The sequence below is a fragment of the Sphaeramia orbicularis genome, chromosome 8 (assembly GCF_902148855.1).
Source record: "Sphaeramia orbicularis chromosome 8, fSphaOr1.1, whole genome shotgun sequence".
NCBI classification, from domain to species: domain Eukaryota; kingdom Metazoa; phylum Chordata; class Actinopteri; order Kurtiformes; family Apogonidae; genus Sphaeramia; species Sphaeramia orbicularis.
The window spans coordinates 51003658-51029817 of record NC_043964.1 but is presented as its reverse complement, the minus strand read 5'-3'; the positions used below and the strand labels follow the sequence as shown (position 1 = coordinate 51029817).

The 26160-nt window shown below is 37.6% G+C and overlaps 1 protein-coding gene across 6 annotated transcripts in view; it reads left to right on the top strand.

Moving 5' to 3' along the window:
* Positions 1–26160, top strand: part of rbfox1 (RNA binding fox-1 homolog 1) — a 268652-nt gene that overhangs the window by 240519 nt on the left and 1973 nt on the right. For all 6 annotated transcript variants that reach the window (XR_003936026.1, XM_030140969.1, XM_030140968.1 and 3 more), the window contains one exon: positions 11777–11852. Coding sequence is in view for 5 of the 6 variants with exons in the window: in XM_030140969.1 (XP_029996829.1) it covers positions 11777–11852 (76 nt within the window). In the remaining variant the exon portion in view is untranslated. The remainder of the gene's footprint in view (positions 1–11776; positions 11853–26160) is intronic.

Sequence of the window (26160 nt, the reverse complement as noted above, 5' to 3'; positions counted from 1 at the left end):
ACACCTTTTTTTTATTTTCCAGTGGCCCTAATCCTCTTCTGTAAGAAAGTGATATGAAAACAATGAAATAAAAAATATTTTTAATGCTGCTAATCTGATGTTTTCTCACATTTAAACATATTCTTATGCTAGTTATTACTCATTTCATGGAGATAACATGTAAAAAAAACCTTTGTGTCTAACAAAAACAAGTGTTTTACACTCAAACATGTTAGTGCAGATCAGTTTTATTAAGAACAGCAAAGTGACAGTAATGGTCTGAATGTCAGTGTATGGGATGATGCATGAGCATCCACTGAGTCAGCTGATATGGAACTAAACCAACAAAACCCATGAATATACAAGAGAACAGCTGGAGAACAACTGTCCACTGGAGTGACCACTATGCATGAAAGGGTTAAAAAAAAAATACAAGTAAGAATGGTTTTGTGTGGCAGGGCACCTTTAAAAGCGTAAACCTTCGTACAGGTGATATTTTACTCACTAAACCATGCTAAACCCAGTTCAGAGCACAGATCCTGGTACCGCTGTAAACAGGTGCTAGCTGCAGCTCATCTCATTTTAGATCTTTGGTCTGACCTGGGCTTTACCTTCAGCTTTTATTTGGCTCCTACACTCATTTGTGAAACAGAAAACAGAAGCCTACTTACATTAATCAGGGCAAACACAACCCTGAGGTAACAGTTTCCTAGATGAGACATGCTTATTTCCATGTGCACACATAACGGACCTTGGAGTCACGTGTGCACATGTGCATTACAGTGTCATGGTTTGGTGTGTGATCAAAGATGGTCTGCAGTGAAGTGAGGACCGGCCTGGTGTGTACTTGTGTGTGTGTACCTGTGTGTGTGCACCCGTGTGTGTGTGTGTACGTGTGTGTTGTTGACGTGGCCATCTGTGCAGGGCCAGGCTGACACCATGTGGGTCGTGTTAGAGCAACAAGGGTGGCACGGGGGGGGGGGGGTCCAACAGCTGCTTTCCAACAGCAGCCCCGTTCATGTGACTCAGTCCAAATGCAAGGGGGCGCTCATGCACACCTGCTCATGGAAGCACATGATGAACATTCACTGATTACTGCCCACATGCACCTACAGTTTGACCTGTTTAGCCTGATAGTACGGTGGCCAACAAGGCCCAGATACATTACAATGACCCAATGCGTCTCAGTTAGAAAAAACAGCTGCAAGCAGTGGTGTAGTGGTCCCTGGAGACGTGGTATACTCTAAATTTTTGGGTTCTTTTTTTTTTTTAGGACCAGAAAACACCATTTTAGAAACAGTGACATATAAGACTACTCTATTTACTTTACCCAGAAATCCGTAAGTAGTATTTGCTCACTATTATAAAATTATCCTGGCTTGATCAGGAGTTTGTAGGTTTTACTGGACACAAGCAGCTGCATGAATGGAAATGGATTCCACATTTCATACCACTCACTGTTTAACGATCGGTGACATCTCTTCTTCTCTAAATGTGCAGTCATTTGTCCAGTATTTTAAAACAGTGACTCATTCTTAAACCATCTTAAAACTTACCTCAGAAAGTAGGTTCTCTCAATATGTGTCACTCATTTGAAAGATGTTTATTCTGCCTTTTGTGTTCGCATTTCCAATAATCATGCATCTTTCAAAGAGATGAGCAGTGAACTGTATAACCACCTGGGGTGGCACTGGCACCTGAGGTGTCCAGTCAGGTTCCAGAGGTGCCCGTTGCTAGTTAGCGATAGTTTCTTCGGCATGACCCGCCCTACTCTGCCTCTGATTGGCTCGGCCCACGGGGGGGCCCCACTGATCGGCCTTGGCGGAGGTCTGCGCTCTCCGAGTGCTTTTCTTGTTACTGTTGGTCTAGTTTTGACCGGCTCTGTATGTAAAGTGTCATCAGATAACTTTTGTTAGGATTTGGCACTACAGGGTGAGTCAGAAAAAACGCTCTTTCCATTTACAGAAATTGTACTGCTAAAACAGAAACACTGATTTTTCTTTTGACCATACAGTCATATTGATGTGGTTATTGAGCATGTCTGGTGATGTAGTCATAGATTTATTGCATTGCATAAGAGAGAGAAGGTCCATTGTTTATTGGGCACTGAAATACCTGCCAACACAATGTATGCCACAGTGAACAAACTTGAAATTGACAACAATTACAGGAGTCGGGGCTTTGCTTTCACACTCAGGACATAGGCCTACATGACAGTGCCCAGGGAGTTTTCATCATGGCAAGACCACAGCGATTGCAGGTATTATTTCCTCATCGAGTTGTCTGTTTGGGTCAGGAGAGAGAGTGGCCACCTAGATCCCCGGACTTGACCCCCCTTGATTTTTTCTGGTGGGGGTATCTTAAAAACCGTGTGTATCAGACTGTTCCACAAACTCTTCAGGAACTCCGAAATCGCATCACGGCTGAAATCCAAGCCCTACGACGAACACGAATGGCGAGAAGAACTGTGTTAGAGATGCGACAACGAGCACAGATTTGCATCAATCTGAATGGTAGCCAGGTTGAAGGTCGTGCCGGATGACTTCGTTGAGACAAAACATTTTGATGGCGAGTAAACATGCTGTAATGGTTGAAAATTTCAATTTCATTCACGGTGGCATAAACTGTGTTGGCAGATATTTCGGTGCACAATAAACAATGGACATTCCCTCTGTTATGCTATGCCATAAATCAATGATTCAATCGCCAGACATGCTCAATAACCACATCAATATGACTGTATGATCAAAAGAAAAATAAGCATTTCCATTTCAGTGGTACAATTTCTTTAAATGAAAAGAGCATTTTTTCTGACTCACCCTGTATATAAATAAAAGTTTGATTGATTGAGCACTGATAGAAGCCATATATGGACTTTGATTGAATTAGTTGAGTTCTCTTCCAGTGAAAGTACCTCCCACTTCTGCTGGGAGATTGATCTTCTGCATCCAGACCACAGAACCTGACAACCTCACACATTCAACTGGGGATAGATTCTTGATAGAACATACTGGTGAACTACAGGGACATGGGTCCTACTTTATTTAATCATACAGTTAGTCATTTATTCATGCTAGTTTAGTTTATTTCAAATATGTAACAAAACAAAGTAATCCTATTTAGGATGAAACAGATTATGAGAAAACAAAACAAATAAAAAACAAAAACCTGTTCATATACATGAAAACAACGTATGACTTCATTTGCATATTTGAAAAGGAGTGGGAGGAAGTATAATTTATTTAATCCCACCCCTTCTCCACAAAACAGTCTATCCGTTCGCTTCCTGTCAGCATCATATATGAAAAATCCAGTCCCTTGGATCAATTAATGTCACTTGTCATCTTCACATGTATGTTCATACATACAGTTCACCCATCTTGCTTTTATTTACCCACGACATGTTTAAAAATGCTTTGTCATGCCATGACATTAAATCACGATTCAGACAGTGGGTGTAATCTGTGTAAACTGACAAGAACAATTTAAAAGACAGTTATTTGTTGTTTCAAATAATTCTGTATGGAGAGAATGTGTCACTTATCAAAATGAAATCTAGAGACAGAACCTTCAAACAACTAATGATAAAACAAAAAAAAAGTTTGTTCAATGTCAAAATAAATATGAGCAAAATTAAGCAAAACTAAACTGAGAGTCTAAGTGAAATGACGACAAAGACAAAAGAAAGAGGTCTATCACAATAAATACACAGACTGGATCAAAAGAAATAAAAAATAATATAATAAATATTAAACTGCCTTATGGTTTGATTGAACCTCACACACACACACACACACACACACACACACACACACACAGAAAGGAGACATCCTGTGTTTCATTATAAAAGACGTCAGTGAAATCTGACACTGAACAGCTGCATCATCTGTCTGTGCTTTTGGTACAATGTGCTGCTGTATTTTATTTATTCCAGATCATAAGAAACTCATGATTAATATTTAACTCAATATTTTCATATTATTTATCATATTTAACTCAACATAGTATAACATGTCAGTAGTTGAAGTATGGATGTTTTGTGTATGTGTGTGTGTATATATATATAAATTAACACATGTTTGGCTGCATATTTGCTCATTTTAAACAAATTCTATTTAAGATTGGGGACAGCTTTTATTTTGAAAGTCCACTTTCCTTCGTATAGATATGTATCACACCTTTTGACTGGTCAGGGGTCCAATCAAAAGGATGTCCTCTAGCCAGCCTCCTTGTATATTTTGGGAAACTGACACATCCTTTAAGCTGATACACCAAGTTCACACTGATTCACAATCGAGGGTCTCAGAGGTATAAAAAAATCAGAAATTGAGAAGAGCCTTGGAAAAAGCAGAACTACGAGGCAACAGAACAGATGTGTCCATTAACTCTGAGCTACTGGCATTAAACAGACGCTGTACAAAGCTAACCTCCTCCATATATGTGTGGAATATTAAGGTGACCAAATGTCCTCATTTACTTGGATGTATCCTCCTCTCACGTCCCGACCAGAGCGTCTGGGCGTATTTTATAAATTAGCGAAAATGTCCGGTTTGCATTTTTTTTCATAGGAAATACTCTTTATTTATTTAACTCTTCATGTATCGGCACAAGCACAATTTCATTGTCCATCACTTTCACTGTTCGCATAAATCAGAAAAGTTCCAAATCCCACTGGAAGAAAATACTGTGGGCTTTCCAGTGATATAATGAGACATTAGCAGGAACATTAGCAGGAACATTAGCAGGAACATTAGAGTGAAGTCAAGGGAAGGTAAACATCTGGTCAAAAAAATTAAATTACAGTAATCTACATCAGACTTATATTTTTGGGTAGGCAATTACTTATATTTTCAGGAAAATGTATTTTGAAATGAGAAAAAAATTTGAGGAGTTTTATGAGTGTGAATGTTTGTAAAGTGACAGTTTAGTGCTGTCATTCAGGGTTCATTTTATAAACTCTCATAAATAAACAAAATTTATTCCAAATACATTGATATTTGACTATTATATTATTTATGTCATATTCTAAACACACAGGGTTTGAAATTAATAAATGCATATATCTATACACAATACATTTGAATATAATGTTAATATTATTTGTATGTTGAAAATATTGTTAAAAAAAAAAACCAAATGTATATGATATTGATAATTGAAATAAAAAATGTTTTACTTGATATTTACTTGATATTTACTTTCGTTGTCCATCCATGATGCTGCCATTTGTCAAAACTCTTTCTATTTAGGTATGATATAATATTTTTTCCTCTATAACCAATTACTCGGTTGTAAAATAGAGGGTTTAAGTTACACACTGAATACATTTGAGGATGAAAATGTCAGAGGAACTTTGTAATTCTTGCAAAAAATAGACGTTAATTTTTTGTCCATCTGTGACGCAGTAGTTTTTGATATTTTTCATTTAACAATATTTGAAACTAAATTTTGCCCTTTGAGTCTGTTTAAGATGGTATTTAGACCTGTACAATTATGTGTAATATTTGTCTTAAACTTGTCTGGTTCAAAAGTTCTGAATCAAAAAGTAGTGGGCGGTCCATCTGTGACACTCTTGACCACGCCCATTAGCTGTATAGCAGAGATGGCAAACATAGGGGTCAAGGGTTCCAATCAGCCCCACAGTATGAATTTGCAAAGTGCAAAAAATAAACTGCAATTATATCGAGTCAAAGGTGTTAAACTAGTTTTAGTTCCAGTTCAACATACAAACCAATATGATCTCAAGTAAAATTGGAGCATAATAACCTATAAATAATGACTCCAAATTTTCTTCTTGGTTTAGTGTGAAGAAAAAAAATATTATGTCAATAAATAATGTAAAAAAAACAACAACAAAACATTAAATTATGAAAATATTTACATTAACAAACTCTCCTTTAACAGTTAAATATGAATAACCTGAACAAATATGAACCTGAAATATCTAAAGAAAATCAAGTGTAATTTGTAGAACCGATCCATAATGCACACATGATAAGTTGCCTTATTCAATTCTATTCTATTCCATTCTATTTTATTTATAGAGGCCAATATCACGATAAAGTTGTCTTATGGGGCTTTACAGAAATTGTTGAATTGATTAAGAAAAAAACAAAGTGGCTATTGACACAGTACTGTGACACAAAATATGGGTTTGTCTATTACCACAGAGCCAATCAGCGCCTTCATTATATCATGTCTAGACTGGTAACTTGCATCCCGAAAAAGTACCAAGGCAATCAGATAGTGAGTAGGTCAATCTGAGTCACAGGAGGCATTCAGTAATGTATCATACTGTAACATGGAAGACATGGGTTCAATTCCTGATCAGAGTTTGTTTTTTGTTTTTTTCCTAAAGATTTTCAAACGGGGGCAGGGGGGCGTGCCGGTAGGTAAATCTGACATTGATGTAATGATATAAATCAGCCATTGGGACAATGTTCAGAGTGCAGAATTTGGACCACAGCACTTAATAGACAGAACTGACACAGAACTGAGAAGTCACATGGCACACATCTGACATGTAGCTCTGCCCACCTTCTCCAACCTCCAGAGCAAAGAACACCATAAAACAACATACAGAGTATTTAGAACAATATTTCCTATTCTATACTATATACTATAACCAATTTGTCGCTTCTTCCATCAATTGCCACAGTACTGTGGCAGCAAAATGCACAAAAGAATGAACTGAAGTATATGCCATATATGACCACAGTACTGTGGCAACAAGAGGTAAATGAGTTCATGGAACAGTATCCATGATTGGCTCTGGTACAAATGATAACATTTGATTTGTCTGTGGGAGTAGACAAACCCATATTTTGTGCTGCAGTACAGTGGCAGTAGACATTGCCAAAAACAAAACAAAAAAAGAAAACACAATTTAAAGTCGGTGAAGCAAATGGATCAACAATTCAGCGAAAACCTAGAAAAAATTCAGCTCTGTTTTTTTGTTTTTGTCTGTTCTTCTACCAAAAACACACAGTAATGCAAACCTGATCTTTCCAGATCTTGAAAGTAAAGGACGGAGGTACATCCACACAGCAGCTTTGATGACACTTCTACAGCTAAAATAATATAAGATAATTCCAAGCAGCCTGTTTAACTGAAATATTTTCTCCTGGGTTATAGGTGCATCACACACAACACTACAGTACTTACATAGTGTGTCCTCAAGGATCTCAAGGCAGAGCTTAGTATCCTCATTTTTTGGAAATCCAAATATGGTCACCCTAATATAATACATATAATATATGTGCTAAACCACCAAAGTGAACCTGCTCCCACACTCTGCTCCACTCCATTTTCCTTCCTCTAGATTACTAAATGTGGATTCTGACATAATGTATAAAATGCCACTCCTGTCTATCTGTGCATCCTACTATAGAACAAAACAATTTAGAATATTTCCTAAAATGTCAAACTTCCCCTTTAAGTCCAACACACTTTGTTTCACATTGAAATCCCTGCAAAATTGGAAATGAGGGTATTACTGTGCAAACTGATAAGGTGGGTATTACATCATCAGACTGCAGTACTTTAAGTGGTTGAAGGGAAATAATGTAAAATAGGTGCAGACTGTGGGCAATTTTGGAAAATCTTTTTTTTTTTTTTTTTTTTTTTTTTAATTCCTCACAAAATATTCAGCGTGTTCAAACCCACCACCCACCTTCTGTAAAACTGTTCAAAATGTTGTTGCCATATTTATCTTTTCACCTCAGGGTCACTTTTAAAATGCATTTGACACAAATTGCATTTGAATTTGTGTTATATTTGCAGCTTACACACTCTCTCACATACACACTGTCACTCTCACACACACAAATGGTGGGTTGTGGCTCTGCACTGTGAGATAAGATAGGTCAAATGCAGTGCTGGGCTGAGTGTGGGTGTTGGGGGGCCACATGGTGAATAGCAATGTCCAAAACTAATCTGGATTAACTTCTAATCGCTTCAACCACTGGGCCTCTATGCAAATCAGCTCAATTATGAGCCCAAGCCTTGGCCTCTGATTGGCCCTTATCATGACTCGGTGAGGACAGGAAGGGGAGTGTGTGGGGGGTGTGTGGTTAGTGTTTATTCCTGGTAAGCTGACAGGACTCAACGCTGCAGCCGTCTCTTTCACCCCAGAATAAACACATGCATTCTCAGTTCTTTCATTAGTCATATGTTTGTTCATTTAAAAGAATCAACAACACACTATTTAATCACAGATCCTCGTCACTGACAGTGTGTGAACAGCAGCCGATGACCAGGGTGTGATTTGTCAAAAAACCAGAGGGAGGGGATGTTTTTTTTTTTTTTTTTTGTCACACACAGGAGTTAGTACTTGATTGCATGACCATTGTTTTTGATGACTTTTGATGGTCTAACAATTTTTTCTGCAACTGTATAAACTTTTAATTAGGTATGCACGATATTTTTTTTGGCATCCGATACGATAATTGATAACTTCTTGCTTCTCGTAACCAATACCGATACCAAACAACAATAGTTTTCTTCAAATTCTTTTATTCTTATTTCCAGTCAGTGGTGAAACTCAGTTAACAGTCAAATAAAGGCTTCGACCGAACCAAAAGCCGATGGCTGCTTCAAATGGAATGGAATGCCGAGGTGAAAGTGGGCGTGACTACAGATGTCCACACTAGGGTTGCCCAGGGTGTGATTTGGGGGGGGGGGGGGGGGTGCAGTTATATACATGTGGGTGCAGTCCATAACTAACGTAACAAATGCTGGCATGAAACAAAAGTGAAACTTCATGTATTTTCAACGTCCATCTCCCGGGTTCTATTCCTCTATTATACAGCGGCTCTTGCACAAAATTTTCACAACTTCTAACCTGTTTCCACTGGACACACAAATACTGGGCCCATGAATTTATCACATTTACCCCCCCTTTATGGCGTCACAGTGCATGGGGACGTTCACAAATTCTGAGACTGCCGACAGTTGGGTTCAGGTCAACCTTAGTGCCAATAATGTAGGATATGGGAGGAAGAAAACTGTCACAACCTGCTGTTATTTACTTTGGTTGGTTGTGGTCCGCCCCCCGCCCGCCCGCCCGCCGGCCCCGAGGATGAAATTCATTGAGCAGAAGTAGGGATGTGAAAACCAGAGGTGGGGTTAATCCCCCCCCAACAAATCACACCCTGCCGATGACAACAAGGTTGCGGGTTCATTCCCCGTATGGCTCACCTAGTTTTGGGGACAGCCATGACCTAGAACAGGGGTGTCAAACTCATTTTAGTTCAGGGGTCACAATATGATCTGAAGTGGGCCGGACCACAAAAATAATCACATAACAAGTGGTTCCAAGCACAACAAACCCCGCCCCTCACAGGTATTGTAGCTCGATCCAGCTGATGTCATCATTTCTGTGTGTGTGCTGATGTCACATCAGTTGTCTCTATATATGTGTCAAGTTTGAAGTAAATTAAAACAAAATTGACGTTTTTATAGACATTAGAAATTTCGCTCATTATAAGTAAATGGGGGAAAAAATGATTTAAAAATTCATAAAAAATTGGAACTTTGACCTGTTTTTCCCAAAATGTAATGACATCTATTCTGGGTCACTGGTAATCTATAAACCCAACTTGGTGTGAATTCAACCAATAGTTTTGCTGCTAGATTGTTAACTAACAAATAAAGAAACAAACAAACCGAACCGAAAACAATACAAACAATATCTCTTATCAGAGAGCGGGGTAATAATAATATATAAGAAAAAAAAATGTCAACTCCAAACTTTTCACTATGGTTTTGAGTAGAAGAAAGTAAAATTACATCAAAGAAATGTTTATATCTACAAACTATCCTTTAAAAAATGTGAATAACATGTAGAACCATGAAGAAACAAAAAATTTATTAAGAAAAATAAGTGCAATTTGAACAATCTTATACCTCAGTTTATCACTTACGCATGTGCATTACAACATTACAGATCACAGTGGATCTACAAATACAAAAACATTTAGAAACACACATAATATTATAAAAATTGCTCTTACTTCTCTGAGGACATTTCAGGTTATTCACATTTTTTGTGAAGGATAGTTTGTAAATGTGAACACTTTCATGTAATTTTACTTTTTTTTTTTTTTTTTACACTAAAAGAAAAAATCGCAGTTATTATTTATAGGTTATTATGATAGCATCTGACCCATTTGATACTGAAATGTGCTAAATTTGGCTCCTGAACTAAAACGATTGTTAGTATCTTAAGTGAAATTTTCACATTTCACAAATTTATCCCACGGGTCGGATTAGACCCCACCCCCAGTCAACATTATGCCTCGCACACACGACAACAAAATTATGTCAGTCTGCAAAAGTATAATTTGACACCAGCATTGTCGGTGCCCTGAAACAGTATTTTTGAAGAACAGGTCCCACGTTGCCGTATGGACAGGCAGAACACCGCTTTATGGAAATGATGACACTATAGTACCATGTGACCAGAAGAAGAAAACCCCAGACGTAGCCTCATGCACATGCTCAGTGCATTCTTCCATAATTTTAGTGAATCCTACGCTCTGTCTGTGTTTGTGTACAGCACCACATATAGGTGTGGCATACGTATTACACCGTTTTAACCCGGTTTTCTCATTTCCACCTGAACACAGATATTTCTTGAAACGATATGTGTATGGACGCAAAACTTTTACAATCTGCAAAAGAAAAATACCATGAGCGTTGTCATCTGGATGGAGCCTACATTGTCTAGTTTAGTTGCTCCTAGCTAGTTTATGTAAAAACTAGGGTTGCACCGATCCGATACCAGTATCGGGCATCGGCTCTGATATTCAGTGTGTGTACTCGTATTCGTACTCGTAAAAGTAATCTGATACAAATGCACCAATACCCATCACGGCCATGTGACATTCACAGTTCAGTGCAGCAGGTACGAGGAGGAGAAATAATGTGTGTGGAGTGTGAAGAGTGTGGAGATTTAACCAAATAAATGACGGTGATAAAAGTAACGCTGACTGTAAGTAACGTTACAGACACAGACAGAAACAGACGCAGCGTTCTGTCCATCCTCTGCGTACATTCCATCCGTTTTCCAGGTGCTGGCGGATGTGTACTGAGATGGAAAATACCAGCAGGAACCGTGGAGGTAGAGGATCTGTTCAAAGAGCGACTGTGTGAGTTAGAGAAAAACTACTGACAGATTTATAACTACCCAGGGCAGGGCCGGGGGTACGGAGCGGTGCGGACCGCCACCAGCGGAAGTGAAAACGAAACTTATGGCTCATTTCTCTTTTCTCTACCCGCTGAAACTAAGCTGTTAAACCTTACCAGTGAAAATGCTGCAATATTAGTATCACAGTGTTACCTCTGCCGTCTCCATGTTTATTATTACTGACTTTCTGCTTCTCTAAAAACTTTACTTTTCTTCGTGGTATTTGTCCAGTATGATTAATTCAGAGCGGCGCCCCCTAGTGGAACGCTCATTCCAACACATTAAATGTCAGTAGCAGCACTTTGTTCTGGTCAGACTAATGACAACAACAATAAAGCACATTTACAAAAGGAACTAACAACTGGAATAAGATTTTAAGTACTTGTACTCAGTCTGGAAAAAAGTGGTATCGGTGCATCCCTATTAAAAACTAATAATTAGCATTCTCCGTTTTTTTTGGTTTACTTCAAATGAACTTGACATTTTATGGAAACACAGTGTTCCAGCTGCTTCGGGACATTCTTCCTGATCTCGTGCCTGTCATTTAAAGTCTAGTGTGTAAACATTCAACTGAAACCCACTGCCTTGTGTCCTCATATTTGTCTGCAGTTATGGACGAGTATATGCTGCCGACCCCTACAACAACACATTCACTCCAGCAGCCACATACAGCGTTGGTGCCATGGTAAGACATGTCCATTCTGCATTTCTACTCCTCTTTCCATCCCTCATGCCGCATTTGCAAAGTATCTCAAATCTATGGATCCATAAACATGTTGAACATAAAGTCTTCTTTAATGCTAACACCTTTAGCGCTCTTCTATTTGAATTGTTTTGTCTAAACAATGCAAACTGATTCTGGACTAATATCCAGCTGCTTACATGAATTGTGCAATAATCTGTACTCTAAATATTTTCATTTGACTGGACCTGAAAAGCCTTGCCTTTCACTCTTTACTGCCTGTAGATTTGAGAAACTGTGCATGACAACCAAAGACACATCGCATGAAACCATGTCTGTGCTCATATTTATTTACACATGTTCCACTGACAACTTTGCTTGTTTAACAGATAATAATTAGATTTTTTTGTTACACCAACACACCAAAAACTTAACTTAAATACAGTAAATGCAGCTGGTAGAACACTGGAGAATTAAAGTTACTCTAGTGCAGGGGTCTCAAACATACGGCCCAGGGGCCAAATGTGTCCCGCCAAAGGTTCCAATCCGGCCCCTGGGATGAATTCATAAAATGCAAAAATTCCACAGTCAAGGCTGTGGAACTCATTTTAGTTCAGGTTCCTCATACAGACCAATATGATCTACAGTCAAATAATAACAGCATAAAAACCGACAAAAAAGAATGACTCCATATTTTCTTCTCAGTTTGATGTGTAAAAATAATATTACACTATGCCTATAAATAATGACAACTTCAAATTTTTGTCTTTGTTTTAGTGCAAAAAATAACATTAAATTATGAAAAGAATGGGAGAAGTTGTCACCCGAATATTTGAGGAACACTTGCGCAAGTTTCAGGAAGCGTGTGAAGGCAGTTATTGAGAAAGAAGGAGGACACAGAATAAAAACATTTTCTATTATGTACATTTTCTTGTAGCAAATACATTCTCATGACTTTCAATAAACTAATTGGTCATACACCGTCTTTCAATCCCTGCCTCAAAATATTGTAAATTTTGCTTCCCCACCCTGTACATGTGGTGTGTATGAGACAAAATATAATAGCCTATAAAAACGTCACATGCCAGCAGAAACACAAAAGGCAAATGTACATCTGTAACTGGAATAAAATTATGAACAACCTTGATAAAGAATTAAAGACATGCACATCAGTCACCACATTTAAAAGGATGTTTAAAACTAAGGTATTCAATAAATATAAAATATCTGGATAAAGTACGCCAATTATCAGTACGAATCTAAGATTTTGCTCAGATTGTATTATTTATCTATATTATTGTATAAAACTGCACCACCTTGTCATCTTGTTTAGTTTCTGCAACTTCCTGTTTGTAAATAGGGTCGGCATAAATAAGCTGTTGCTTCAGCCTACACCTTTTCGCCTTCATATTTAATACAGAAATCCAAACTGTATGTATGTATATATCATGTTTTGTTAAATTTACAAATAAATTACTTACTTACTAAATAAAAAAATAAAAAGAAAATATACCTCAACTGAGTTTTATTTTACTTTTTTAAGAAATGAAAATAAAATTTAAAAAAAGTGACACTTAATGTAATGAAAATCTGTACATATGACCACTGAAGGTAGACTTCACACTCATATTTGTGACATTCTTGGCACTGATACTGTATCTGTGTTCTGTAAGAAACCTCACATGAGTACAGACGACCCAAAATACAAAACTGACCCATTCCTGTGTGGTTTATCATATGAGACCATATTCCACGGATATGAGTTCTCTCCTGTAATCACATCCTAGATGCCCGGGCAGAATCGCTTGTTGACACGACACATGAGGAGTCTTTGAAAGTTTTGATCAGATAGGTGGTTCTGTTTGGCACTAAACACATCCTTGACCGCGCTGAAAAGCTGCTTACGCACAGAAAAAAGGGAGTGAAATACAATTCTTATTACAAAAAAAAAAAAAAAAACCTTAATTTTATGATGTTGACCAAAATTGTAGTTTGCAAATTGAGTAAACTACAAAACATTACCCATAAACTACTTGAACTACTTAACACAGCACAAAATATGAATGTAGTTTAACTACCAGGAAGTTACAGCAAAATGTAGTTTAATTACATGTAGTTCAAGTCTCCCAACACTGACTGTAAAATATACAGTGTATTAATACTTAGGCATTATGCACACTGTAAGCCCAGAATTTGAATTTACTAAACTGCTTTAATTACAGTGTACTTAAATGATTTCAGTTTTATTCCATTACTATAAAATGTTAGGTATATTCTAGAACATACCTATTCAACTTCAACGTTTTCAACGTTTTTTGAAAGTACGAAAACGTTGAAGTTGAATGGATTTAAATCACTCAGTTTTAATCATGACCACACCTTTTTATTGCTGTATTGCATTGTGGGTATTGGGCATGTTGTTGAAAATGTGTTCTTTTTCTGTGCAGGGGTTCAGCGGGGTTGTGGTGTTAGTGTTAATTTGGACTGAATGTGTGTATGGCAGTGTTTACTGGCCTTTTTGTGTTTGTTTTTGTATTTTTGTAGAGCTGCACCATGAGTCACAGTCATAGGAAGAACAATGGCTTTACTGTTCATTTAAGGTTGTTGTTGTATAATGGAAATCTTAATGCTTTGCCAAATTAAAAGCACTTCCTGTACTGGCAAATTACATAGATTTAACTTCCTGCCAAACTTTCGTCCATGCTACAATATATTATAGTGAATAATTATATAAAGCAATTTTTATTGCAAAAGATTTTAATTTAGATCAACGTGGAATTGAGTCCAGTGAACTGATGATATTAAGTCTAATGATTATACAAAGCAATTGACATTGCAACAAATTTTAAGTTAAATTAACTTGGCATTTAGTGTGTTGTACTTAAAATAGCAATTCCATCAAATCAAGCATTTAAGTTTAATACACTCAAGTTTTCATTACTTAATACTTAAATTTTTCAAGGCAATGAGTTACCTGAGATTTTTTTAAGTAACCTCTACTTATCCGGTCTTACAGTGTGTTTTACAAAATATGTTGTATGTTTTTGGGTTTATAATTCAGTTGGTAGTGCATTTGTAAACTGTAGGGGTTTTTTTTTTTCATGACATGAGCTCTTAACCCTTTCATGCATACTGGTCACTCCAGTGGACAGCTATTCTACAGCTGTTCTCTTATATATTCATGAATTTTGTTGTTTTAGTTCCATATCAGACAACACAGTAGACACTTATGTATCATCCCCATACACTGCAGTTCATACCATTACTGTAACTTTGCTGTTCTCGATAAACCTGATCTGCACTAACATGTTTGAGTGTAAATTAATTGCTTGTTTTTGTTATTAGACTGTAATTAAGAGGGGGTTTTTTTAAACAAAAAGTTTTGGGGTTTTTTTTTGGCCTATTATCTCCATGAAGTGAGTAGTGACTAGTACAAGGGCCGTTCAATAAGTTCATGGCCTCACCCAGAACAGAACAACACAGACTGATAATTTATATTTTATTTTTCAACATAATCTCCATTTACAGCAATGCACTTGGTCCATCGATGTTCAAGCATCACTATCCCATCACGAAAGAATGTAACATCCTGTATTATAACAACCAGTATTTCTGGGTGAGGCCATGAACTTATTGAACGGCCCTCGTATTAGAGTATGTTAAAATGTGAGAAAACATCCAATTAGGAGGATTAAAAATGTTTTTATTTCATAGTTTTCACCCACTATATCAGTAAATACATGTTAAAGGAAAAATAAAATAAAATAAAAATGTTTCTTTGCGTCAAAAATTAAACTCATGGTGCCCAGCTGAGTGGACATTTTTGCAACTCCATGAAAAATAGGTTCATAGGAAAATTTTCAGTTGCATTGTTTTTTTCATGCCTAAAGAGGAACAAAAACACTCAGGAAAAAAATCTTGATTAAGGTCCTCATAATTCATACATGAAAGGGTTAACTCTAGATCTGTTTGTAGTCCTCAGACTGCTGAAGCCTTTCATGTGTTGTGTTCATGGTGCCTGGGACTGTTCAGTTGTTTCTTTCTAACATCAGCCTGTAGGCTCATACAGTGGAAATCCAGACTGCTCACAGCAGTATATTACTTTTTGTCCATTACATTTACAATCACCACATCCTTTAGCCTCCATCTCCTCCTTGGTGCCCCTCCCCCACCCCATCATCGTCTTCGGTCACCGCATGAGCTTTTCTGCGGCGCTGACATCTCCTCACTTAAACTTAATTGAATTTGCTTTTGCTGCTAAAGGCAGTCCAAATGCCATATTAATCCAGCCTGTAAAAGGTGATGAATGTCTTCATGCCTTGGCAGCCCAGTACATGTTAGTTATTATATTTCTAATTTGGTGGATACCACCTCACCCCACACTCCCTGGTAATGAAATAATTAGTCATTTTGATAATTAAATCCCTTGTGGTAGTGCAGCCGCAGGGAGGAGGTAAGGGAGGGTAGTGAAGAGAGAGCTGAGTGCAGTGGAAGAGGCTCTGTCAAAACTTCCACTCACAAACACATCACTGATCACAAATCTGCACTGAGGCTAGGGCTGTGTATCAGCAAGAATCTGGCAATACGATACAAATCACAATACTGGGATCACGATCTGATATATCACGATATATCATGATACTGTTAAAAAAGCAATTTTTGTTTTTTTTGTTTCTTTACGTTTTTGGTTTTTTTTTTAAGATTATTTCCTTGAAGAATTGAATTACACCAGAAATCTACACAAATACTACTCATATTTGTTTTATTTCAGAACAGGATCTAATGTTATATCACAACATTTTTCCAATTCTCCTAGTTTCCAAAGGAACTAAAATCTGCCTCTCAGACAGTAAAAAGTGCTTTTAGGATGATTCAAATAACCATTATTTAATAAAACTGTTAAATAATAATAAATACAATAGAAACAAAAAAGAAAACTAAAAAACAAAAATGAATCTCCGCCATATCTGCATTTGAATAAATACCTAAAAATACCAGTACAGTACTTTTTAATATCGATACAGTATTGTGAAATGAAATATCGCGATACTTTGCAGAGCCGATATTTTCTTACAGCCCTAACTGAGACTGTAGGCAGGTGTGCAGCCAGTACAGCAAACTGAAGGTACAGAAAACCTGCAAAACAAAATGAAAACGTGTCTATTTTCATTTTCATTCAGTGCTCATATGCTAATATTAGGATCTTGTCAAGGAAACAATTGGATGTTACCAGAGACTAATCTAAGGGTTAGCCTTACAACAGAAGGATACAACCGAAATGCATTTTAATCTGAAGGGGAGACTAGTTTGGGTCTGAAACAAGACCTGGACTACACCACTTTAAAAATAGTTCAAATGTAACCCAGACCCTTTCACTTTTCTGTGCAGCTCTATCACATCATCCACTTATGATCCTTTACATCACAGGTGTCAAACATGCGGCCCGTGGGCCAAAACCGGCCCTCTAAAGCAGGGGTGTCAAACTCATTTTAGGTCAGGGGCCACATTCAGCCTAATATGAACTAAAGTGGGCTGGACCAGTAAAATAATATAAATAATAGGTTAACAACTTATTAATAATGTCAACTCCAAAGTTTCCTCTATGTTTTTGAGTGAAAAAGCAAAATTCCGTGATGAAAATGTTTACATCTATGAACTGTACTTGAACATAACATGAACAAATATGAACAACCTGAAAATTCTCAAGAAAAATAAATCCAATTTTAACAATATTACGTCTCAGTTTATCATTTATACATGTGCATCACAACTTACAGATCACAGTGGATTTACAAATGCACAAAATATTTGGTAACAGGCAGAATATTGGTACAGTTCTGCATACATCTCAAGACATTTCAAATTGTTCATATTTGTTTAGGTTATTCACATTTTTTGTAAAAGTATAGTCTGTAAATATAAACATTTAATGTACATGTAATTTTACTTTTTTTTACTTTACTTTTTTTTTTACACTAAAACAGAGACAAAAATTAGCATTTTTCATTATTTACAGGTTGTTAGGGTTGTATTTTACTGGTCTGACCCACTTCAGATTGAATTGACCTAAAATAATTTTCACATTCTGGATTGTTAACATCTTCATTATATTTGCATTTCACAAATTCATCTGAGGGGCTGGATTAGACCCTTTGGCGGGCTGGTTTTGGCCCCCGGGCCGCATGTTTGACACCTGTGCTCTAAAGGTTCCAATCCGGCCCGCGGCATGATTTTATGAAGTGCAAAAATTACACTGAAGATATTAACAGTCAAGGGTGTTGAACTGGTTTTAGCCTAATGTGATCTAAAGTAAAATAATAGTCTGTTAACCCTTACAATAAAATGTGAACAAAGTGAAAATGAAGTACAATTTGAACAATATTCTGTCTGTTACTAAATGTTTTGTGGATTTGTAGATCCGATTTGGAAGTTGTGTTAATAAGATGACACATAATATTGTAGACATTGTTACACATTCCAAACTTCCAAATTTCAACAATATTATGTTTGTGTAACATTGTGTGAAATGCACACATACAAGTGATAAGTTGAGGCATAATATTGTTAAAAAAATACCCTATTTTTCTTAAGAAATTGCCTTTTTTTCTGGTTATTCACATCATTTTGGTGAAAAGATAGTTTGTAAATGTAAATATTTTCATAATTAAATGTTTTTTATTGCACTAAAATGAAGAGAAAAACTTGGAGTTGTCATTTTTTATAGGTTTTTATGCTATTATGTTAATGATTTGGCCCGCTTGAGATCAAATTGGGCTAAATGTGGCCCCTGAACTAAAATGAGTTTGACACCCCTGCTTTACATTAACAGTCTAATAACAGGATGTGATGCACTAAAATACCATCCTGATCAGATGTGTCACAGAAACTGTAATCATATTTAATTTATTATTTATTTGGAATCATCCTTATGTTATAATGACATAATGTGAGTTGTAACCAGTGATGTTTTTTCTTCAGTAACTCCTAGCTGGTGAACACACTGACAGTCAGACCAATCGTGTGGCATCACCTTTGTCAGCTTAATAAAACATGACTATTCCCTGTTGGTGGAAAAAGTCAAATACAGTCTAGACAGACAGACAGACAGACAGACAGACAGACAGACAGACAGACAGACAGACAGATAGATAGATAGATAGATACTTGATTGATCCCGAGGGAAATTCCAGTATTCATCAGCTTTACATACAACACAAGAAGACAAAAAACAAACAGACCACAACACAACAGTGGGTTAGCACCAGGTTGACATTAAGGTTAGTATGTATACTCTAAAAGACACCTGCTAAAGAACTACTCTAAAAGGAATTCCTGTACAATAATGTAAGTTAAGACTTGTGATTGTATTTACACATTTCAGGGCAGTGATATAAAGTGAAACAATTATTTAAGTGTTTTACGGTGGTTTGAAAAGTGGGTGTAGTGGATATTTTAGGGGCCGTTTACACGGCGTAGGATTCAGTCGACTCCGGGAAGATTTCATGGCGGATTAGCCTTCTGTTAACATGGAAACGGTGCCTAGAGTGCCTGAATCCGGAAACTTTTGATACCAGGGTCCAGGGTGGAATGTTATCGATACGCTCCGTATTTCAGCTCCGTGTTAACGCGAATCGGAGCGTTCCGGGGTAAAATATGACGTCACCTCATGCGCGCGCAGCCAAGAACCGCCAGTTAACCCACTCCGGGCCAGTTGGTGGCGGTAATGCGCCTCCAAGCTGGTTTGCCAGCCTCTATGACACAATAAAGCTGCAGAAAAAGAAGGAACAACCACAACAACAATGGCCGGTTTCAGAACAACATATGTGCTGCTAACTGTGCTCAGCTCGTCTGTCCAGACAAAGAAGTCCTGCGTCTTTGTACGACCACTCCCCATTGTTGTTTGTAAATAGTGTTGTCCGCCTCTTCTTCTTCTTCTTCTCCTCATTTAAAGGCTGTCTAAACCGGAAATCATTTGTGCACAGGCGCGTGTTTTACCGCCACTGTTTCACTACAGCTCTACATCACCAGCTACTGGTCTGGCATGGCCACTACAGCGTATTCAGCCGTCTTCGCGGACTCATGTTATTGCAGATCGTTATCATAGCGGCTTCATCTTAACGCGGAATGATTTTATAACGCAAAGGAGAAATCTTTGTGGAGTGTTGCCGTGTAAACATACCCTTAAAGTCTCATTGGATCAATCCTAATGACTGAGACCGAGACCCCCCCGACCACTCAGTGATGAGTTGTACAGTCTGATTGATTTCTGATATATCCAGATTAATACCAAATTTAATATCAGAGCAGCATCTTGCCTGAGGTAAAAATTAAATAAAACACAGTAACTGTTCATAGTTTCATGTCTGTTACATTTAAGCCATGTTTAATCTGATGCAGTTTAACCCTTTCATGCACGAATTATGCAAACCTTTGTCAAGATTTTTTTCTTGAGTGTTTTTATTCCTCCTTAGGCATGAAAAAAAAATTGCGCGTGAGTTTTTTTTTCATTTTTTTTCATGTAGTCACAAAAGTGTCCATGCATTTAATTTTTAAAGTTAAGAAACGTGTTTAAAACTCAATATCAGAAAGTGATGTGAAAACAATGAAATAAAAACCTTTTAATCCTACTAATCTGATGTTTTCTCACATTTTAACATAATCTAATGCTAGTTATTACTCACTTCATGTAGACAATATGCAAAAAAAAAAAAAAGAAACTTTTTGTCTTACAAATAACAATTGATTTACACTCAAACATATTAGTGCAGATCAGGTTTATCTAGAACACCAAAGTTACAGTAATGGTATGAATGTCAGTGTATGGGACGATGCATAGGTGTCCACTGTGTTGGCTGATATGGAACTAAAACAACAAAGACCCATGAATATACAAGAGAACAGCTGGAGAAGAACTGTCCAGTGTAGTGACCACTGTGCATGAAAGGGTTAAGCTAATTCCAAAAAAACTTTGACTAAAGGGAGGGTTCCATGACAAGGGTGGGTGTTAAAATAAAGTGTTGGAGTAACCTTGGACCCATCTGTGAAATGAAACCCATTTGAATATTTTAGTTCAATTGTATATTTAATTTACTCACACTGTAAATAAACAGAAGAGAATGACTCAATAGAATAGTGTCCTTTCTCTCCTCTGGTTCTGTCCCATGGGTATTACCATCAGTGAATAGGTATTTAACGCTCCTACTCGGTCAGGGCTGGGCCCAGCCCATGCCCCGTCCTGGCCCTGGGAGGGGCCGCTCTTGGCCATTACTTTGTGTAAAGCCAATCAGTTTAAAGGTGCAGGAGACTTTCATGAACAATTTTTCATCAAATCTGTAAAACCTCAGTCATAGCCAAAGTATCATGAATCTGTAAGTCTGTCTGTGGTTACTCACCTGAATCTCTTGCATCACAGTGAACAATTTTGAAGTGCCATCCACCATAAACAAAACCATGTATTTACATTCAGAGCCGGGAGGTAACTTGGGCATCTTCGGAATTTTTTGTCACAACGGGCACTGTGGGAAACGGAGGTTCACACAGCCGTCTGCAATGGCAGCGGCAGCAACAGCGTGAGCCTCCATTGGTTTTGTTTATGGTGGATGGCTGCACAACAAGGTGGCATACTGTGGAGGGGTTGGACGCTCTGAGCTCAGCGTTAGTGATGTGTTTGTACCACCTGATGTTCTTAATGGTCCTGAGGGCCATTAGAGGCTATAGAAGCTGTTCATTCTTGTAGCTAGGGACTTATTTTGTGGTCATATCTCTGACCTGTTGAGCAGGATGAGGAGAACCAATACATTATAGATGTGAAGTTTAATTTTATGAGTTTGAACAGTGGTGCCAAAGTGATTTCCAGAAGGACTACAGGGCTGATGCAGCAAAACTACATCTGCAGTGGATCTGTGGTTTCAGGTTCGTGCTGTTAGTCAACCATAGTGTCCAGATACACAAAGGTGTTAACAAACCTGACAAGAGGACAAGGTTATAGTAGTTTTGGATTTTTCATTATACTTTAGTTTTATTTAGTTTTGACTTTTTTTTCTCTAATTCAGTTAGTTTTAATTAGTTTTTGGAGCAGGTTTGCTAGTTTTTATTAGTTTTTGTTATTTTCTAAATGCTTAGTTTTAGTTTACTTTTAGTTTCTTTATATCTTTTATCTTCTTCACCGTCGAATTCAAATAAATCCCAGACAGGACTCTGCTGCTTTCTCTCAACTTTAGTCTCCATGTTTCCAGGTAGAGTGGGGACCAGAAGACGACTCTAAAACACAAGTGTCGGACCATTAAATATCATATGGTGCCAGCAGCTAAAATTGCTTGAGGGAAATAAATCGATTTTATATCAGTCCAACATTGACAAAGACGGAAACGAAGGGAATTTTTTCCATAATTTTTATACGTTTTAGTTAGTTTTGTAAACACACAATACATTTTCAGTTAGTTATCGTTTTTTCTTTTAATTATGGTTTTTATTTATTTCAGTTAACAAAAATGTTTTTACAATTCTAGTTTTCGTCATTTTGTTAGTTTTCGTTAACGATAATAACCTTGCAAAAAGGGTGGAGTCTGGTCCATCAACGACATGCATCAGGTTTGTCTTTGTCTGCCTCAGCTGAAGGCTGAGCACCAGTGCCTCTTCATGGTAGATGGTTAGAGGACCTCTCACTGCGCTGTAGGATGGACTGAGCAGGATGGAGTCATCAGCATATTCAAGGTCAGCCAGATGGTATTTGCCAAAAGGCACACTGGGGATCTGCTCACATAGCTTGGTCATCAGATGGTTTATGACACAGCTGAAGAGGTCAGGAGTGGCCACACAGCCTGGTTGGACTCTGCTGTTGATGGGGAAGCAGCTGGAGTTCACATGGACGCTGTTCTCCAAGCTGCAGTAGAGCTGCATGAACAGGGCTACCATCCTGGATGAGGCCCAGAGGTTCTGCAGGATGTGTAGAGAGGTTTGTTTCAGTGGTAATCAGGTTTCCGCAGATGTCCTTCACCAGAGCTGACTTGATGTTTGGGCTATTTTGGTTTGGTGGAGCACACAAGGCTCAAGATGTTGTTTCCTGCCGCTGACTCCAGACACTCAACTTCTTCTTCTTCTGTCCAGTACTTCCTGTCATCTTTGCACAGGTGGTTTAATTGGCAGTACCTCATCTGATCACTTTGGTGGTGGACCTCACAGTGATGGTCAATGATGTCCGAGTCCACTGTAAGATCCAGAGCCCCTTTGGAAGGGTGTGAGAGCATCCTGGTACTTCAAAGCCAGACTGGATGGTGCTTTTTTAAAGATGCGGGAGACTTTCATGACCAATTTTTCATCAGATCAGTGAAACCTCAGTCATATCCTCAGTATCATGAATCTGTAAGTCTTTCTGTGATTACTCACCTAAATCTCTTGCATTACTGTGAACAGTTTCAAAGGGCATTCCATCCATCGGAATTTTTTGTCGGGACGTGCATTGTGGGAAACAGAGGCTCACGCTGCCGCTGCGTCGTGACAAAAAATTCCGAAGATGCCCAAGTTACCTCCCAGTTCTGAACGTAAACACATGGGTTTGTTTATGGGGGACGGCACTTTGAAATTGTTCACCGTAATGCAAGAGATTCAGGTGAGTAATCACAGAAAGACTTACAGATTCATGATACTGAGGATATGACTGAGGTTTTACAGATCTGATGAAAAATTGGTCATGAAAGTCTGCCGCACCTTTAAGATCTCCAAGCTGCCCACTTCGTCCATGGTCAGGGCACTGAAGCAATTGCTAATGGTGAATCTCCTTCTCTGGGGGTGTAGTCTTGTTGTGGCAAGGGGACTTGTATGTTTCAATGATCCAGAGGGTGTTTCTGTTTGAGATTGCTCCTGGTAGGGTCACCTTTGGCGCCCCACTGTCCAACTATCCTCCAGTGGGCTAACAAGTTACACAGGAAAAACCCACTTTGTTATGAAATTAATCAGAACTGTCAAAGATTGAATAATGCCATCATTTACACATGCAGTGTTTGCCAATGTAAAGGACAGATGTGCGAGTAAAGGAAGTCAAAGTCAGTTTGAAGTAGCAGACAGTAAAAGTGTATAAACTGAAAGTCCAGTCTGTGCAGAGCAACTAAAACTGTGGTTCTCAACCTTTTTTGACTTGTGACCCCATTTTAACATCACAAATTTCTGGCGACCTCAGACATTCAAAATGGCAACTTTTTTTTTTTTTTGCTGAAATTAATTTGTATTTGATCATGTAATAGTTTTATATACTATGTTGCAAATAAACATTAATTTTAGATGACATTTAATCTATATAATGTATATTATTATGGACGAAGGCAGAAAAGCCAGGTTGAGAGAATTTGATTTTCCTTGGTCAGGATATGTACAGTCAGTCCAGCTTGGATTTACAAGGCTGACAATTAATACTGAACAAACAAGAACTCAAACTATGAATTATGAAAGAGCTGCAGCATCTGAAACCGACCACAATGAACATTTGACAGATAAACAGAACCACAGGGCTTCAGTTTCCGTCTCACAGTTTTTCATGTCTTTTATGGATTGAGATTGTCTCTGTCAACTCACCATATATTTTTTATTAGTACTTTTTTAAATTATTTTTATCAATTATTTGAAATTTCAGGTGACCCTATCTGAATTCCAGGCGACCCTCATGGGGTCCCGACCCCAAGGTTGAAAAACACTGAACTAAAACATAATTTACTGCGAATGATGCATTTATTTATACATTTATTAAAATGAACTTTTCTACTACACACAAGTACAATGTCAACCAAAAAAGTAGACATATGGGGGTGTGGGGGGTGAGGGTAGCAGTTCTGAAAAAGTCTGTAATTTTTATTAGGATAAAAAGCAACCACCCTGTAACAGTATTAAAAGTATGTGTTTCCTATAAAAACAGTATGTAGATTTATGTAAAACACTATGTATATTTATAAACCAGGTCTATATAAATATAGTTTGTTTATTTTTATGTTAACTTTCTTTATTGGAAGTAATTTCACAGGCATGGCAGTACAATGTGATAAAATGGACTTCCATTCTTTTATTTTTCTTTTTATCCCTCCCACAATCCCACTGTACCCAAAAGCAGACAATCCTTAACCTCCTGAGACCCAGGAAATGTCAGCAAAATACCAGCTTTTTTTGTTTTTTTAATAAATAAGTGCCTATATTGGAAATATCATGATGCAACAGTTTTTTCAGATACAGTTTTTAAAATTTTTATGGAATGTCCTTTGTGGTGGACAGTTTTCTTTTCTTCTTCTTTTTTTTTTTTTTTGTATAAAGTTGTGAAACTTTTATCCACAAATGTGGACAGAAAACCCATAGCTGGGTCTGAGGAGGTTAATGTAAATCCAGTATTGACAAGCAGTCAGTACAGAATAGATACAACAATTGTCTAATTAACAAAACAAATCCAAAAAACAACAACAAAAAAAAAGTAGCTAAAATAAAACAAAACAAGTGTTCAGAGAACGCAAACCTCCCCCAAGCACCCTGAACGGTGTGCATGTGTGGATCGACTATTTCTTTTTCAATTAAACAGTTTCCAGGTTGTTCCATACAGCAGAAAAAGTTGGAGCTTGGTACCAGTCATGTGTCTGTCCAATTATATTCAATTCCAATCAATATTTGTTGAGTTATAATGAAAAATGTGTCGTAAATGGGATTTTCAGTGTTAAATGTAAATGTCCACAGAGTCCACATTCCACAGTGGATGTGGACAATTTTGTGCCAGATAAAGCATATTGTTCTAAGCTACAGGTGGATCAAATTGGAGGCTAATCAGAGTCGTTTTGAATTTTTTATGAATTTTCGAGAATTGCTCAATGATGAGAGATAGGAAAATTGTAGATTTTGTGACCTTGCTGTGACCTTGAACTTTGGCCTACTGGGCCCAAAATTTAATGGGTTGGTCCCAGGGCCTAGGCCTATCTGTGGGGAAAATTTGGTAAAGATGGTTGGAATAGTTTTCCCGTAAAGTTGCTAACAAACAAACAAACACGCAAACAAACACACAAAGCAAAGTGATCACAATACCTCCTGGTGAAGGTAATAATAACAAACAAACAAAACAGAACAAAACAAAAAAAAGGGGGGGGGGGGCTCAGTCATCACGATCAGGCAGAGCTGTCAAGGTTTCAAAATAATTTAAGCGAGGTCCTCAAGTTTTTTCAAATGACTTTAAGGAGCCATGCATTTTATTTTTGATAAATATCAAATATGTTGCTTTGTTATTGCAGGACAGAAGATTATTGTCCTTCCTTTAGTATTGAGCTTCCCAGTAGCAGATAGTTTACTGCTA